At 40.9% G+C, this 12,889-nt stretch overlaps 1 protein-coding gene across 4 annotated transcripts in view; it reads right to left on the bottom strand.

Moving 5' to 3' along the window:
* The window catches only part of rspo2 (R-spondin 2), a 54,142-nt gene that overhangs the window by 22,124 nt on the left and 19,129 nt on the right, over positions 1–12,889 (bottom strand). For all 4 annotated transcript variants that reach the window (XM_068323962.1, XM_068323964.1, XM_068323963.1 and 1 more), the window contains 3 exons: positions 8,752–8,940; positions 543–686; positions 65–253 (listed from right to left, as the gene is read on the bottom strand). In XM_068323962.1, the coding sequence (XP_068180063.1) occupies positions 65–253; positions 543–686; positions 8,752–8,940 (522 nt within the window). The remainder of the gene's footprint in view (positions 1–64; positions 254–542; positions 687–8,751; positions 8,941–12,889) is intronic.

Here is a 12,889-nt window from a genome sequence, read left to right as displayed (position 1 = left end):
GGTTGGGACTGACTGACAGAATATCTCTCACACATCAACATATGGTTGTTTAAAAAACCCTTACCTCTCCTGCAGTGCCTCATGGCCATTTTGCACATCCTGGACTCAGCAATGGTGGGACAGGGTATTGTGTCCTTGGGTGGTTTCTTTACAATGTGTCGCGTCCGGGTCTCCAGACCCCACTTATAGCCACAGGTTTTGTTTCTCCTGGTGCAGGCTCCCCATTCGCTCCACTGTCCCACCTCACAGCCTTCTGCAGAAACATACAGAAACAGTGACATGAAATGAAACCACACAGAGAGTCATTTAGAGGCCACTGGAAGATCCCAGGTCAAGCCTTAATATAGGGTGAAGGAGCTTTACTGGGGTCCTATAACCTCTGTGTGTGTGTGTGTGGTCCTAAGCTAACTACTTGTTTTCCACATCCAGAGTGAAAAAGCCAACAGACTAAATATTAAGTATTGTGTACAGGTAAAAATAAATAAATAATAGGTCAAAGACTCTATTTTTCCTATTCTCTTGACTCTTTATTTTTCACATACCTCCACACTCCATGTTGTCCTCCAACGGGGCAAAGCCCTCGGGGCACTTGTCGAAGCAGCGCCCTTTGTGTAGGTAAAAACCTGACTTACACTTGGTGCAGAAGTCTTTGCTGAAGCAGGACTCACAGTTCTCTATCCTGCACCCTGGAGGAAGACAAGACAGAGAGAAGAGACTCATCACAGTCAAAGAAACTCTCTCATCTGGAGTTGATCGAAAGCTAAGGGGTTTGGGGAATGGGGTTCTTGAAAGGATTATACTGTCTCATCCACACAAAAAAAAAAAAAAAAAAAGTCATTGATACCTTGTGAATCATTTCTCTTTGGAGACTAAATGTATTTCTCAAATCTTGTTTTGCCTGATATTTTCTTTCTTTCATCTCCTTGTTCTTGTTTAGAGTGAGAGAATTAACAGTGTGAAAAGATGACAGATATGGTGAAAAATTATTAGGCTGATCTTTTTTCTACAAACTCTTGCTTCAACAGTCAACAGTGCGGATACAAACGCACAAGCTCGCATGTTTTCAACTAACAGTGTGCAGCAAGAAGAAGAATACATCCAATTACGCTATCTCATCACTGCACACTGCGGTGATATTTCCACAACTGAGGAAGTTAGTTTTCATTTGAGTATGAATGATCACTCATGATGTAAGTGCTGGCCAGCTGTGTGGATCTTTTAAGGTTTGGCTACATTACGAATGGATGAAGGTCGGTTAGGAGGGAAGAGACGTGGTCAACAACAACAACTTCTGCCACCTTGCTAAACAAACACTGGCGCATTTAGTCAACAAAGACAACAGCAGACTGTTCCACCCCCCACCACACCCTGGTGCTGCACTTGACACACTGCGCTGCTTTTACAAAGAAAAGCACAGCGACGAGTCATCAAGCTTTTTCTCTGAAAATAGCACATCAGGCAGGGCCAAATTACAACAACCACACCAACAGGGCGACGCACAGGCCCACATGATTAGAAGGAGCCTTCTTGAGCTGTTTAATTTATGATGCTCCTCAGAACCCATGTGGCCCTATTGCCCAACAGGCTCAGTAGGCTCAATAACCTGCAGCCAATGTCTGTTCCTACTTGCTACTGAGATATGGTGTCATCAGCTCCTCCTCCTCTATCTCACACGGGGACACAACTACTCATTAACGCATGCGCATTTCACGCGTTAAACTGCTGTTAATGTGATTTTTCCACATGTGAGAGCAACAGAGGCTGAGGGCTGCTCTTTTATCTGTGACCCTTGCAAGGCCCAGGGAAGGGAAGGTTCTCACAATCACACCCCTTAATTACACCATCTCCAGCTAACCATCAGGCCTCCTCCTCGACATTCCTCCAAAACGAGGGGGTCCCTCCCCGCTCCACTTTGAACCCTAAAGTATGGCCTCTGCCCACTCACTCTGGTCTCACGCTTTCCCGACCAGTCTAAACAAACCATGGACACACGCACACTTACACGCACAACACACACATACCAATCAGATATGTCTGGAGATAGAACCACAGCAATCAAACTGTTCTCCACATTGTGAAAAAAAGTGCATAAACTAACTATAAACGACCGATTCCAATATTTTCTGTATTTTCACAGCATTCTTATGTCATGAATTCAATCATTTGATATAATGTAGCTTGTTTATGAGTCTGAGAGATGTACAAATACATTTTGCCATCACTTTTTCTTTAATTCTCTTGTTCACTTTATTGTGGCTAGAAAATGAGTCAGTCATCCTTGGGTTTGATACACAACAAGCAAAATACAAGGAGTGGGCTAATAAATCACCAAGCCTAATTGCAAAGCACAAAACTGTCTTTTGCCCGTCACACTCCCTAAGGCCTGTCATCACCTGACAGACTTAAAGCTCCTAAACAAAAAAAATAAAAATAAAAGAGCAAAAGCAAGAACAAGAACAGCTGGTAGTACTCTGAAGCACTTGGGTTGTTGTGCAATCTTCACTTATTGACAGTAAATATGACCAACGCAGATGTGTGAGATACTGTATCTGTGAAGCACCAGTAGCACTTGACATGGATTTGGATCAAAATATCACTGTTTATGTTTTGGATGCGGTTAAGTGATGTCACAAATGCTTGGAAACCATGTTTTCTAAAGTAACAGGTAAGGAATAATGTTGCTCTGACGTGGAGGAGCTGGCTGTCACATTATTGCGGCTCCATGGGAATTAGAATGCAGGGAGGCAAAACTGGAGGTCAGAGGTCACCAGAGAACGCAGCGGGTCGGAAGGGATGACGATAACAGAAATGTATCCTTCTGTCCAGTTATCTGGCAGAAGGCTATCTGGGACAGCGAAGGCTATCTGTGACACTGGAGTAGCTCCAATGCTGATCGCCGGCCGAGTCGGCAGCTTGTCCAGAAACAGATACAGGGGAGCGGGTTCATTCTTCCTGCAGGATTAACCTCTGGACCACCTTTAAAGTCTTCGTGTAGGTGCCTTGGGGAGACTAATGAGAAATAATGAGGTCATCAGATCCCATTGAAGGCCCAATGTTCCCTGGACTTAAATGTATTATCATCATTATGTCCAAGCCTGGTTCTGGTTGTGCTATATTATGAACACAGCAGCAAAAGCCTGACGCTTGAGCGCTGAGAGAGATTTCAAAAATTGTGATTGAAGTGACTGAGGGAGCTCAATTTGAAGAACTCAACACTGTGTGCCAGTTACATCACTGTTACGGCTAGTATTACATTTAGTTTTGTTTTTTGGGGAGTTTGTTTTGTTTTATTTTTTGGGGGGGGGTTTTGGTGCCTGGTGATTTTGCACTTAATTTTTATGCATTTGGGGGTCAAGTTGAGAGATTATGATTAAAAGCTATATGCTTGGTGGATACCAGGCTTCCTGCTGTGCTCTCTATAGAGATCTCATTGATTGAATCCAGTATATTAAAAGCATCATGTCAGCTCTTCTGCAGGCTGACAGCAGCATGTGAACTCACTCTATTTATTTACATTAATATTCACATGTAACAGTCCTTTTTTTGAAGGATAATCAATTTCTCGTGTTGCATTTCACTTTATCTGAAATGGAAGTGGGTTGCCTACCAGTTGAGGCTATAAAGCGCCTCCAGAAAGCTCATAAGACCTGATGTTGAGCAGTAGAAGTGTCCATGTCGTAAAAGGCCTGGCAGTAGGAGGGGGAAAACAACCCCTATTTTTCCACCCTTTCCTCCAAGCTGAGGCGAACAGCTCTGACCTACTCTCAAGGCCCCTGGTTTGGCTGACATGGAAGCTCTGGCTTGCTCGCTGCCACCCAGCCATGTCATGTGGAGTTGTGGATGGCAGAAGTTCATGGCAAAAGCCAGAGCTGCCATGCACTTCCAAACACTCTGTGCTTTGCTGCTGTTTTTCCACATAGTTTATATCTCTACATGCTAGTGTACAGCTAGGTGAAGAAGAAGTGGTACTCCCACCAATCAGCATCTCCCAGAAAGGGAAGAGCAATGGCAGACTTACCAGCGATCCTCCCAACTCATCCAAACCAAGACACAGATACACAGACATGGTGCTTGTATCTGCTCAGCGTCGGCTTACACGGTGGACTCAAGCTTCAGACACTAGCTTAAAACAAATAGAATCTACTGAATTTAGTCTACACAATACATCTTTCATCCAAATGTATTATCCTTGGAGCAGTGCTTGGTTTGGTAGCTCTGGTGTATTATCTGACAAAATTTGAAATATAAAGTAGTAAGCTGTGATGATTACATAGCCCTTGCTAAAGCTCAAAGGCAAAAGGCAACTGGTCATTTGTTGGTTAGACTGAAATGGAAATACCCACAAGTTCAGCATTTGAGCAAGAAGGAAAGAGCATGAAGAGGAACATGGAGAGACAAAGCAGGAAAGAGAGTTTCTGCTGCTGCCAACTTAAGATCGTTAGCGTCTTTGCAGAGCCTTCATACCAATCTGGCTGAAGCCAATGACGCAAAGCCCTTATCTACCTAGAACCCAAAAAGTCTCATGATGTACTTTAACTAACGCGATCTTGGAAAATCCAATCACTTTCTACTTCAAGGCCTAATTTGTTATGACAAAGCATCGGGAAATACAACAGTGGAATTTGGTAACAATCCAAGAAATAGACCAAAAACTAAATCACGATTGGCAATCCCAAAAAATTACCTTTGACAGATGAGCCTCTCATGGCACAAGATGCTGACACTGAAGGAGCTTTGATATTTAATCCATGCTTCCAGGATATTGGCGATGTCAGGTCTTGATCAGAATGGTTTTTTGTTTGGCAGCAAAGAGAGCTGGGATTTCGGCCGCTGAACTGGCGTAAGGCAACTGGGATGGTGGCTAGAGTGTGTGTTTGTGTGTAGTAATCGGGAGTCCATAATACACCGAGAGGGAAGACATTTTTAATGTAACCCTGCTATTACACTGACCTCTCCGCAGTTTTTCTCTTTTCTCTTTTCAGCTCATTACCCTTTCAGCCAGATGGCAGAGTACTGATATGGAATGACAGAACAAGCTATGGACTGGGAAATTACATTAAAATCAAGGTATTATCCAATGTGACTGAGGTGACAACATAACTGCACGACATTTACAGAGATTTGAGTCCACATAAAGCACAATGCTATACAATTGTGACCGTGCAGCAGTAGGTTGACACCCACATAATCTACAGTAGGGTCTCTACTGGGCGGCTGATAAGAACCCCTCTGCCACTGTAGTTACTGCATGTGGTATATGGATCATATCAGCCCACCCATGAGCTGCTGACAAGGAGTTCCTGTACATTAAGGACCCAGGTGTGTGACATGTTGATATACATAAAGGTATTACACAATAAAGAGGCATCACTCTGGAACCAGCCACATCTCATTCACAATTATTCTAACACTTTGGTTTTACGACTATGGACTCCAGCAGAAGTATAGCTGTAAATGCAGAATATTGCAGAAACTATAGCCTCAAATGTTTTTTGGCTCTAATAATAGTGCTAGCTTCTGTCTATTATGTGGATCCATCCTATGCCTTCGTGGCTCTTTCTGTCTAATTTTTTTTGAACCCCCTTTACAAAAACTAAAAGTGAGGTTTCAGTCTGGCTTGAGTAGCTTGTGTTTTCCTTTACTGAAGGAGTGCACAAAAAAATTCTTAAATGAGATAAGATCACACAGACAAACTCTGCTGTAATAATAAGCAGCTGCTCCCTAAGCACTTTCAGAAACTGTGTTTAAAAAGCTCATGATAACAGAGATGTAATGCCACGTTCCAGGCCTCTCTGGAAACCAGGAGCACACAACGGCTCTGCTCATACCAACACAGAGAGACCCTCGCTGTCATTTGACCACTGTGCCTCTGAGCCCACGGATGACAGTCTCCACTGCCAATTCACAAATAAGATTCACTGACCTGACAATTAGCTCACAATCCAATAAGATATCCATTTACGGAGGTTGGACATGAACTTTTTCATAAAATGACATTCGTAGAGCAGCTGAGAATGAGGTTTAAATAGGAAACCGGATTAGTGAGCCATGACTGAAGCAGCGATCACATCAAAGTAGATCACTCTCTGAGATCTGATGCTACGTGACAATACAAGATGTTGTTCTATGAGCAGTTGGTACGGAAAAGGATTCAGATTAACTTGCCACATATCAAGATCGGTTAAAGTCAAAATTTACCCAGCCTAAGGATACAGCGGTTGGGATAGGAGGGTTAAAGTAAAAAATAAAAAGACTTTTCACCACAGAACAAGATGTCTTTCTCCTCCACTTTTCTCTGAGTCATGAAAACAGGGTGAAATGACGGTTACTGGTTAAAAGCAGACCAGATTTTACTTAAAAACCTCTGTGATCACATCAGACTAAATGACACATAAAATCACATAGATTGAGTTTATTTTCTAAAAAGGCATATTCATGCTAGGTACGAATAAAACCATCGGCGTCTGACAATCAGATTCCTTAATAGTTTCATTCATTTGATCTCCTTTCTATAAAAAATATGTTGGGTTTAATTAATGCAGTGCCTTCAAAAGCTTCAATTCCTCTACATCCAACATTTTCTTTATGGTGAACAGGTAACTGAAGTTGACTACATAGAAAGCAGACCAGCCCCAAACATCCAGATAGAGAGTCTCAAACCAATCGACCTAATGGCAACTTGGTTAAATTTTACTTTCAACATGGATGCAAAAAACTGTGATATGGTGATGTGTAATTGCGAATTTCACAACAACAACAACAGGCTGCCATATTTTGGTGGTGTGACCATATGAGTTGCAAGCGAAAAGACTGTTAATGTGTTACAACACATTCAGCATCTGATTATTTTTAAATTGATGGGGAGCTATAATTGCCATATAGGCTAGAAAAGGTTATGTGTCATAGAAAGACATTAGTCAGGATGCAAGCATAACTGTTTCTAAAAGTGTAAGAATGGGAATCCACCGGTTATTTACCATGATGTCAAAGAATAGCTTTTGAATTGACACAAAAAACGCATACTGCACAATAATATGGATTGTCTCAGCATACGGTCAAAAGGCTGGAAAGGGTGTTCAAATTCATTACATATACATAGGTAGATGAAATATCCATGATTGAGGTCCTATTGCAGTGAGAGACAGGGTTCACAGGTTTCCCAACTGTTTTCTGAATGTAGACGAAATGACAGGCCTGCCAAAACCCAACATTTACGTAAGACACCATCCGAATAAACAAAAGGTGCATCTTTCTTACTTGAGGCTAACTACATATCATGTTGAAACATCATGCAACAGTCTGTCAACTCAATGAAAAGAGGATGTAAACACTTACCTAGAAAGCAAGCCCTATATGGTTTATTATTGGCAACTGTAGAATAAGAACCTGACACTAATGAGGAATCACAGGTTGTCCAGGTTACCACGATACCATGAAATCAAATCAATTTTGGCTGGCACAGTTTCTCATCATTTTCAATTTTATTTACAAATCGAGCAAATAGATGTACTTGAATTTAAGGTCACTAGTGATTAGGAAAGCAGAATTACTTCTTTTTTATTCCTGTGGTTGCTACATGTTCACATTGTTGAGCCTAAAGGTCCACACAGCCTCCTCTGGGGCTCCATTTTAGTGCATCTGTCAAGAGTTTGGCTCAGGGAACCAAATGAGTTCAAGTTCCTTTCTGTTTTCATATGAAACACTCAGCCAACACCTCGGGCTCCGTGTAAACCCATAAAGGCTCTCTTTCTCCCGCTTCTCCATGTTAAAATAAGGTTATGAGACTAGGGTGCTACATAAGGAGTAGGGGGAGACATTTCATTAATTGGATGTTAGAGTTTCTCTTTAACAAGAATCATGAGGACGTTTCAATTTTTCATTGTTATTGTTGGAGCTTTTCGAACAATAAAATGTAATTCAGAGTGTGTGAGATTGAAAGTGTGGACTGTTTCAAGTTATTAAACCAAAACAAATCAGTATGTTGAAAGAATGAAATGTATCACTGAAATAATTCACGCAAGCAAAAGTTTAGTATGAGATCACATTTGCCTCCATCATAAATATCCTATTAATCTTAAAGGTTAATGTTTCATTTTGTTGGTTTTAAGGCTTTGTTTTTTCCTCATCAAACGTCAATGAACCCGCAGCAATCGGTGGTGAATCCATTACTGGCTTTTTGCTCAAGGTCAAAAACTGCTATGAACTTTTAGTCTGCCATCAATGGACTAAAACATTTCCAGTTGCCAAGAAATTAAACTGTCTGTTGAAAGTTTTAATGCCTTAATGCTACCATATAATCATCTATGTACTTCTGATGGTATTGAATGACTTCATGTGATGATACAATTGAGTTTGTAACCTTCAGTGCACCTTGTTTGCATTTGGGCTTAGATTTGATGACTGCAAGCATTCTGGTAATAATGGAAGTACAAGGAGTGTCAAAGAGAAATGAGAAACAGCTCTCACGCTAGCTGGATTTCACAGATAAATCCCAAGGGAGGCACAGCTAAGACGAGGGTCCACTACTCGCGTCCACCTGGGTGAACAGATGAGCCGTTCAAATTCTAAGGTATGTGTGTCTCCTCTGGACAATTGACGATAAATCATGTTACGGGAAAAAAAGGGGCAGTTGAGGGGATGTGTGTGTGAGGAGGACAGGGTGATGGGGTGGTGGTGAAAGAAGGAGAGATTCAGCATTGTGGGAAATGGAAGGACAGACAGGGTGGGTTAAATAAGCTTGGTAGGGCTTACTGGAGCACATGTTGAGTTCAGGGCTGCGCATGCCGTAGTATCCTGCCGGACAGTCGTGCAGACACTCCCCATACTGCCGCATCCTCTCCCTCCGCAAAAACAGGAAGAGTTTGGGCTGGCAGTTCACGCAGCCATTGTCCCTGGAGCACACCGAGCAACCTTTACAGATGGGGTATGCTCCATAGCTAGCTGTAGGACACAGACAGAGGAGAAAACAGCAGCAGTCATTAAATAGACAGTACTAAATATGTAAGGGTGTCAGCGCCCCATACACACAAAAACGTTTCTGACGTCAACTTGCAGGTGGCTCACAATTCTCGTTATTTTTTAAAGCTGCGATTCCAACAAGCAACAGTTGGAACTTCTATTTCTGCCTCACCTACAATTGACTACGAGAAATGTCCTGTATGCTTCCTACCTGGTGTGTGATGGTGACGTAAACCTAATGACTCCTGGGTTTGGGTTTTTATTCTGTAACAGTATGTCAAATTAGTTTCAATCACATCATCTCTCATCTGTGGACGGTTTCACCCAAACATAAGGAACAGGTGAACTTCAACCAACTGGTTGACCAGGCTGTCCAGGAGACGACCACCGGAGCACAAAAATACAACAACAATGTTCAAAATAAATACATCTACAGGATATTTTATAATTCATAGTAACTTAGTTAAATTCATTTATAATTCATGTAAACCCCTCTCCTTCTCAGAATATTAATTGGTTATTATCTAAACTTTTATTCACTTTGGTCAGAACTTGTTTCCTGAATGATCATGTTTAGAGAATTGATGAAAGCTCCCAAAATCAAACTGCTTCTGACCTCAGCTGGAGTTTGCGGCAGAAGACAAATGAGTCAATAAGAAAAAAGACAGTTCATTCTACAATAAGCACAGTTTCACCTCTATATCGCAGTAGTAAGAAAATGTTCTTCAGTAAATCCAATCCCTTAAAACGAGACACTTAAATATCACAAATTATTGAAAAAGCAACAAAACACTGTGTAGCAAAATTTTAAAAAAACAACTGAGAAACACATAACAGCATACTCGTGATACACATTAGACATCTCTGAACAGATTCACACAGATTAAAGTGAGCACTAAGTCAACCCTGCACAAGCATCAGTTTGCAATCATGTAAAAATCGTTCAGAGGATGTCACACTCATTGTTTTTCATTTCTTTTTCATAAGGGTTTGCCGGGTGCTCTCGTCCTGCTGAAGCTGGGTGAATGGATATGAGCTTTAGTGCTGATCAGAATGTGTCTCTGATGAGCTTTAGGGGCGAGGCATACAGCAACACCCCATCGATCAGAGCAGCACCACGGTGTGCCTTTCGTGCCTGCTCATCAAGCAGGTTGGTTATTGTTCATCACCACTCAGTCGGTAAGGCACGAAGGAGAAATGAATAGCCCACGTTATGACTGGTTTTGGCTCCTTAAATCGAAAATTGTGTCCTTTTGTTCCACTGTCAATCCAGTGCCTACTGTTTGGACACAGGTGTTGCCAACTAGGCTTACAATTTATAAAACAACGGCGTACATTATTTTTGGCTTTTTTATGTTTAAATAATAATTTATACATAAATGTATGAATGAAAACAAACTAAAAATAATTAGGGCTCCTTTCACGTTACAACTTATTAAAACTGTTATTCACTTGGTAAAACTGCAAGCAGTTTTTCAAATTTATCTTATATTTTGTGCTGTCAATCCTGCCATTCAGGAAAGAAAAACTGCAACATAAACCCAAACCTCAAGATTAACCGTATATTTCTAGAGAATATACAATCTAAATGTTTACAACAAACTGACATTCACATTAACTTGGTCACATTCGCTCCCTTCACCCTTTGCCAAACTTGCGTACGAAACTGACAGAAAGAGAAAGCCAATTTGGCACAAGTTAAGAAATAATAATAGAAAAAAACAAAAAAAGACCAGGGCCTGTGGTCATCTTAGATCACTGGCCAATCAATCAGCAAAGACATTATAGTCACTGAAAAATCTCATTGTAACCCTGGCTCAAATATCTTGCTTACTCCTTGTAGTCAAACATTTGATTTTCTCGATGCTAATTAGACAATGTAAGTGAATTGAGGATAAACTAATCACACGTCTTTTGAATGCAGCAAATCCCACATCCTGGAATTAGAGTCAAAATAAAAACCCTGAGAAGGAAAGGCTGCATACGGTGGGGAGAAAGTCTTTTGGTGCAGATCTTCAGAGATTAGTTTGTGTGTTTGTGGAAAGGTTTGGGGGTTCAGGCCACAGGTATGTCAGGAAGGAGGCTACAGTTTACTACATCTGGAGCAGCACTGTTCAATTCACATCCTACATGACCAGCACAATGTCTTGTACAATTTAAACTGGAACTAAGGCAGTCAGACTGCAAAGTCCCATGACTGACCCTGACCTACTTTCAGGGTAGGTCAGGGTACCCTGAAAGTAGTACCTGACTAGTGCATAGACTAGTGCATATGGACCTAGTATTCTCAAAGTTAAGGTCATAATCTCATTTTCATCCCCTTTGCTCCCCAAGTAATGTGCTTTTTTTTCATCTTTCTATCTGGAACGGTTGTGAAGGTATTTGGTGGACTAACGAACGGACGGAAGAACACACGAACACTGACAATTACAATACATCACCGCTTTGAAGCGGGACGTAATCAATTTCTCAACCACCAGGAGGTTTCAGGAATTCAAATGGATGGAACAAATGTAATAGTAGCCAAACTAAAGCTGCTGAGAAGTATTTTTAAGAGGCTTGTGAGGGAATATGTACCTTGCTTTATTGACATGGAAATTGAAAATAATATGCTAAACATGCAGCCATAGTAAGTGGTACTAGAAAAAAAATACCAAAGGGATTAAATGTTAGTTTTGAAAACTCTAGATTATTACAGACTAACCTAATTTGGTAGGGAAAAAAAATTGTATGTAAAGCATACTGAGGGATGTATTCTGGGTTATGGTTGCCTTGAGTTTTGTTTTGTTTTAGTTTGCTTGTTTGAAACTCCTTCTTTTCCATTTTCCTCAAAGGGGAGATACTCAATCCCTGTCCATCCGATAGGTAAAAAATATTCTGCGCTTTCATGTTGTGACACATTCTCAACTGTCCCCAACGGTCTCGTCTTTTCCCGAAAATCATGTAATGCCTTCTAGCGTTTCTTCTGTCAATCACATTGAAACAAAAGTGACCCAGACTCAGGAAAAGCATAGAGAAAGTGATCCCTGTGAGATTAGAGAGAGACCAGGTTTTGCAATGAATGTTGTTCGGGACAGGGGAGAAGTGTACACAGGATGTGAAGCACCTCTTCCTCCACATGATAAACAAAACAAATTGGTTCCTACATCTGACAGCTAACGTTACAAAAAACAGGGTTCGCATGAAGAAGCATCTGCAGATCTTTTTAATACAATGACTTGACACGTGCGTCATTGTGTCATGTCTACAGGGGAAAGAGCTGGTTTAAAGCTGCTGTTTTCCTCTGATTAACCACATGAAGGACTCTCGCGTCTCTTCCTCACCCATCTACAACATTTAACAACAGATGGAGTGAGGATGCAACAAACCAAAGATTATAAACTTTCAGTCCCATGGGAATAGCTTTAATATTTTGCATTTACAAGGAGAAATGTACAAAGGTTATGCATTTTAAAGAAATATTGAACTTTTTGGGAAGTTATATATATGTATGTATGTATGTATGTATGTATGTATGTATGTATGTATGTATGTATGTACGTATGTGTGGGTGTGTATGTATTTATTACTTACTTTCTTATTAACTTATTTAGAGCCCACCTTTTAACTAAGCTCAAGGGGAAACCCTATTCTGGTTCTGTACTGGTTCCGCTTGAATTTGCTGTTTGCACTGATCAAGGAAATTGCATTAAATGTGTATTTTGTGAGATGTAGAGCTTCTGGAAGGCCGGTTTTGTCAACTTCAACAAAACCAAGCACTCTGATTCCTTCAATGTCTAGTTTTCATGTTAAAGGAATCAGCTCCTGGTTTCAGCCACATACTTATCGAATAATGTGAGCTGTATTACTGTAACCTCTACATACAACTGTTGCCAAAGAGGTGAATAAATGTCAAACTATTCCCAAACAAAATCCATCACCAGTCTTTTTT

This window comes from Antennarius striatus, chromosome 9 (assembly GCF_040054535.1).
Source record: "Antennarius striatus isolate MH-2024 chromosome 9, ASM4005453v1, whole genome shotgun sequence".
In the NCBI taxonomy this organism is placed as follows: Eukaryota; Metazoa; Chordata; class Actinopteri; order Lophiiformes; family Antennariidae; genus Antennarius; species Antennarius striatus.
The sequence above is the reverse complement of the archived record's forward strand: the minus strand, read 5'-3'. Positions and strand labels throughout refer to the sequence as shown.